At 46.8% G+C, this 4805-nt stretch overlaps 1 protein-coding gene across 1 annotated transcript in view; it reads left to right on the top strand.

Moving 5' to 3' along the window:
- The window catches only part of LOC105537534 (putative uncharacterized protein CXorf42), a 26376-nt gene extending 21993 nt beyond the window's left edge, over window positions 1-4383 (top strand). The window contains exon 2 of the mRNA XM_011977177.1: window positions 4181-4383. Within this exon, the coding sequence (XP_011832567.1) occupies window positions 4181-4190 (10 nt within the window). The 3' untranslated portion in view covers window positions 4191-4383. The remainder of the gene's footprint in view (window positions 1-4180) is intronic.
- Window positions 4384-4805: the final 422 nt, after the last annotated feature.

Here is a 4805-nt window from a genome sequence, read left to right as displayed (position 1 = left end):
GAATCTGATGTCAAAAGTGTTTTGTGCTGAGTATTAACTGTGTGTGAAAGTAGAGGGAAAAAACCCAGTTTGCTTTTTTTTTTTTTTTTTTTTTTCTTGACACAGGATCTTGCTCTGTCGTCCAGGCTGCAGTGCAGTGGTACAGTCATGGCTCACTGCAGCCCTGATCTACCTCAGCCTCCAGAGTAGCTGGGAATACAGGCGCACGCCGTTAATTTTAAAATTTTTTTGTAGAGACAGGGACTCACTATGCTGCCCAGACGTCTTGAACTCCTGGGCTCAAGAGAGCCTCTTGCCTCAGCCTCCCAAAGTGCTGAGATTACAGGCATAAACCACCACAGCCAGCCATTTTTTTTTAAGACAGCTGGCTGACTAGTTACCTAGCTGGCTATCTATCTCTAATCTATTTATTACTCATTTATTTATTTATCATTCTATCAATTTGTCTATGTATTTACTTATCTACCTGTGTATTTATTTATTTAGAGATGGGAGTCACTGTGTTGCTCAGGCTGGTGTCAAACTCCTGGTCTCAAGCAATTATTTCACCTCAGCCTCCTAAGCGTCTGGGATCACAGGCTCCAGTCACCATGCCTGGCCACATTGGATTTTTAGACAGAAGGTTTGCTTCAAGTATGATTAAGGGGTAATTCATTCTCTGCAACCTCTTGAGAATTAAAAAGATTTTATGGCAATGGAGGCCTGATGATAGGGCCAAGGGTATTTGTGGCTTGTCTTACTAGGACACAAGAGTTGCTGAAGCCCTGGATACTGCCTTGATATTTTAGCCTTTAATGCTAAGGAAAGGTGCTAAGGAAAGGTTAGCCTAACTGGGTTCAAATTCATTAGAACTCAAGATTTCTGCCCAGCCAGTAGTTTGGAGAGGAGGTATACCATTGTCAATCCTGCATACTCCAATCTAACCCCACCCTCCCAACCTTCTTGGGTTCAGGACACTGTCAGCTAACCCTGTTCTAGCTTACAGGTTCAGGATTCTGGACAGAGGCTGATGTTGCCAAGTGGTGGGGCACCCGAGGCCCCTGCTAGCCCCAGTCCAAAACTAGGAGATCTCATTCCCATTGAAACAGGAATTAAAAGAAATTAAAGAGTGTGTAAGCAGAAATTCAGTTGTATGTAAGAAAACCCAATTCCCTCTGAGAAAGAGAAAGAGCTGGAGTCCTTTAAAAACTAACTGCCTATTTTTCTGTGGCTAGTGAGCTTTATCTCTCCTCCCTTCCCAAGCATTGTGAATACCCTGATTCCCTAGCTGTGCAGCTGCAAGGTCACTAGACAGATAAATAAACTCAAGTCACAAAACATGTTTTTCCTTAAAAAGTAAGAAATGATATAATGCATGTCTCAGTTGAATAACTGCCTTTGTTTCTCACTTCCATCTGCACAGATCTCCCCCCCACCCCACAAAATGCTTTAAAAGGTAACTTAACTCTTTGTTCGGGGCTCAGTCCTTTGGATGTTAATCCGACTGGGCTGGTGTACCTAAATAATTAATAAATATCCCCCTGAACCCCATCAGTCTCTCTGATTCCTTAAAATTCCTGCTACACCATCACCAATTTCTAAGGCAGGAAAGTAGAACTGATGGCAGCAGCTGCCACCATCATGCTGGCTGCAGCAGGGAGGCGTGGCTGGGGCTGCACACTCCATGGACCTGGTGGGAGCCCCACCCCTTCCAAGTTGGGGAGGGAACTTCCCGGGTGCCACTGCAGTCACCCAAACTTCAGCTATAGACCTGGGCCTCCAGCTCCAGGGATCAGGCAGGGGCCCCCACCCTACTGGGCTGCAGATCTGATTGTCCCTGTGCTCTTCGAGGGAGTCAGGAGCAGGCAGGATCCCTGTCCTCCTGAGTGCAACTATAACTGCCCAATCCATGGCTGCAGACCCAGGCCTCTGGCTCCACGGAGTGGGCAGGAGCCAGGGACAAGTGGGAGCCCCACCCCTTCCTAGTTGGTGGGGTAGGAGGTCCTCAGGTGCATCTGTAGCCGCCCTCCCAGGTGCAGGACACGGGCATCTCTGCAGCTTGCATTCTCGGGGGCCAGGAAGCCCCCCCACCACAGGCTCAGGGGTGTCTGCTCCCACTGCCCGGTCTCTTTTGCCTCAGGCACCAGCTCTGATCTCATTTCAGAGAGGGGTTGGGGCGAGCCGGAGGTGCTGTCACAGCTCAGAGGATATGTGTTGGCTCAGGGCAGCGCTGACACACCAGTGCCCTGCCGCCTTGGCCCCCTCCAGAATTTGAGTGCCCATGAACATGAGAGAGGAAGCTGAGGGGGGCTGAGGGCAGCTCGACTCTGGCCTGCAAGTGCCCCTTGGTGCAAGCAGCCTGGGCGCCGTGGACTGCTGCGGGAGGCAGACAGGCTCCTGGGTGGAAGAGGGCAGGTCCCCAGTAAGACCCCACCTTCAGGCCAGGCAGCCAGTCCTGCCACATGGAGTGAGGACCTGTGGTGCCTTTTCTGGGCCCACCCATGTCTGCCCATGGACCAATCAGCACACACTTCCTCCCCCTCTGAGGTCCATAGAAGCCCTAGGCTCAGCCACAGCAGGGCAGAGGATGGAGAGATGGGATGACCTGCTTACAGAGAGGAGCTACTCACTGTGGTTCTCCTCTGAGCTGTTGTAACACTTAATAAAACTCCTCTTCCTCCTTGTTCACCCTTCACTTGTTTGCATACCTCATTCTTCCTGGATGCAGGACAAGAACTCAGGTGCCTCTTCATCTTGTTCACTCTTCACTTGTCTGCATACCTCATTCTTCCTGGACACAGGATAAGAACTAGGGCAAAGATGTCACCAGCCACAGAGGTTTCTGGCCAGAAAACTGACACCCCAAAGATCCCATAACAGAACTAGCCATTTTAATGCAAGGTCAACATCAATGTGGATGTGGGGGTCACAGAAAAGGCTTTTTCTTAAGTGCCTGGCAACTACTAAAAAACAGAACAAAACAACCATGTCAGTTAGGCTTTACTGTCCACTCAGCATCCTAGTTAATGGAGTTAACATTGTATTTAATCCTTTTGGAAGTTCTCAGTCTGCAGATTGTGACACTATAGGCCTTTTCTCCCTGCCTGACTCCTCACTTTCACTCTCCTATTTTAGGATTTAGGATCCTTTCTCTGCATGAATATAGTCTAAAGAAGGCTAGTGTAATAGAGCTCATTTTGGGCATGTTCAAGTCTATTATCAAATCTCCCTAAATAGTCAAACCCCAAAGTGGGCTAACTGTTGTATGGGCCAATATTAGTTCCCTATTCCCAGTGCTGATGACATAAAACAGTTCTATTGTATTTGCAAATAAGAGAAAGGGAGAAAACGTCTACAAAGAATTTCTTGGGGGAAGTTCTTGCCTTAGAATTTGGAAATAGATGAGAACATTTTCTTTCTCTTGTTTCTTGTGGCTCCTTTTCCTTTTCAGAATTCCATTAAGAGACCACTATGTAAACCAGAAAAGCAACTCACCAAACCTTGTCTTTCATTTCCTCTGAGCTTTCCTTGCCTCCTGAGACAGTGAAGGTTTCTTTCATCCTTCCAACCTGATTGTGGGAGTCAGCCAAGACTGACTGTGAGCCCTACCTGTGGTGTTAGGATGACAGCACTCAGGGGCTGCTTTTTTTGGACAACCCACCATCAGATCTGAGCATGTTTCCATTACTGTGTGCTCTCGCTCGCGCGCTCTCTCTCTCTCCCCCTGCAGCAAAACTAACAATAAATTCATCTTGATGTTTTTTCCCTGACAATAGTTCTTCGACACAACTTTAGGTTTTTCATGGTCTCAAGTAGTCAACTTTTGATCTCATTACCTGCAAATAAGTCTTCACTGCTGGAGAAGATGGAAGAGTATTTCAAATTAACAGAGGTTCGAATCAACCCTGAATTGACAGCCATCCTACCACCACTAAACAAATTCTGCAAAACCCACCTCTTCATAAATTGTACCACCAAAAGGGAAAAAACAATTCCTTAGATATTAGAAATTCCTCAAGAGAGTGTTCATTTATGCATTTGATACTTTCATAATGTTGAGTTTGTATGGCAGCTGCAAGGCATATTTTGACTGTATATAATTCTCTAATATTTCCATCCTCTTTCTGTCTAGAATTTTATTTAAGTTCTGGGATACATGTGCATGGAATTTTATTTGTAACTGTTCTTTGTTTATTTTTAGACAAATCTAAAGATGCCACTCCCTATGTTGCTTTACCAAATGCTTAAGAACAACAGCAGGAGGACTTGGCTTTCATCTCCCCGCTTCAGTCTCATTGTAACTAAATGTACGTTAGTTTGTTTTGGGGGTGAATTACTTCCTCAAACCACTGCCTAAATATTTACAAAATCACTCATTTTAGCTCAGGTGTTTTTTTTTGTTTTTTTTGTTTTTTTTTTTTTGGAGACGGAGTCTCGCTCTGTCGCCCAGGCTGGAGTGCAGTGGCCGGATCTCAGCTCACTGCAAGCTCCGCCTCCCGGGTTCCCGCCATTCTCCTGCCTCAGCCTCCCGAGTAGCTGGGACCGCAGGTGCCCGCCACCTCGCCCGGCTAGTTTTTGTTTTTTGTATTTTTTAGCAGAGACGGGGTTTCACCGTGTTAGCCAGGATGGTCTCGATCTCCTGACCTCGTGATCTGCCCGTCTCGGCCTCCCAAAGTGCTGGGATTACAGGCTTGAGCCACCGCGCCCGGCCCGTGGTTTTAAATACTTCAAATAGTTAAGTACAATTGAGCCCTATTTATTTATTTATTTAGAGACAGAGTCTTGCTCTGTTGCCGAGGCTGGAGTGCAGTGGCATGATCTCAGCT

This window comes from Mandrillus leucophaeus, unplaced genomic scaffold (genome assembly GCF_000951045.1).
Source record: "Mandrillus leucophaeus isolate KB7577 unplaced genomic scaffold, Mleu.le_1.0 Scaffold174, whole genome shotgun sequence".
Taxonomy (NCBI): domain Eukaryota; kingdom Metazoa; phylum Chordata; class Mammalia; order Primates; family Cercopithecidae; genus Mandrillus; species Mandrillus leucophaeus.
This window is presented reverse-complemented; position numbering and strand designations above follow the sequence as displayed.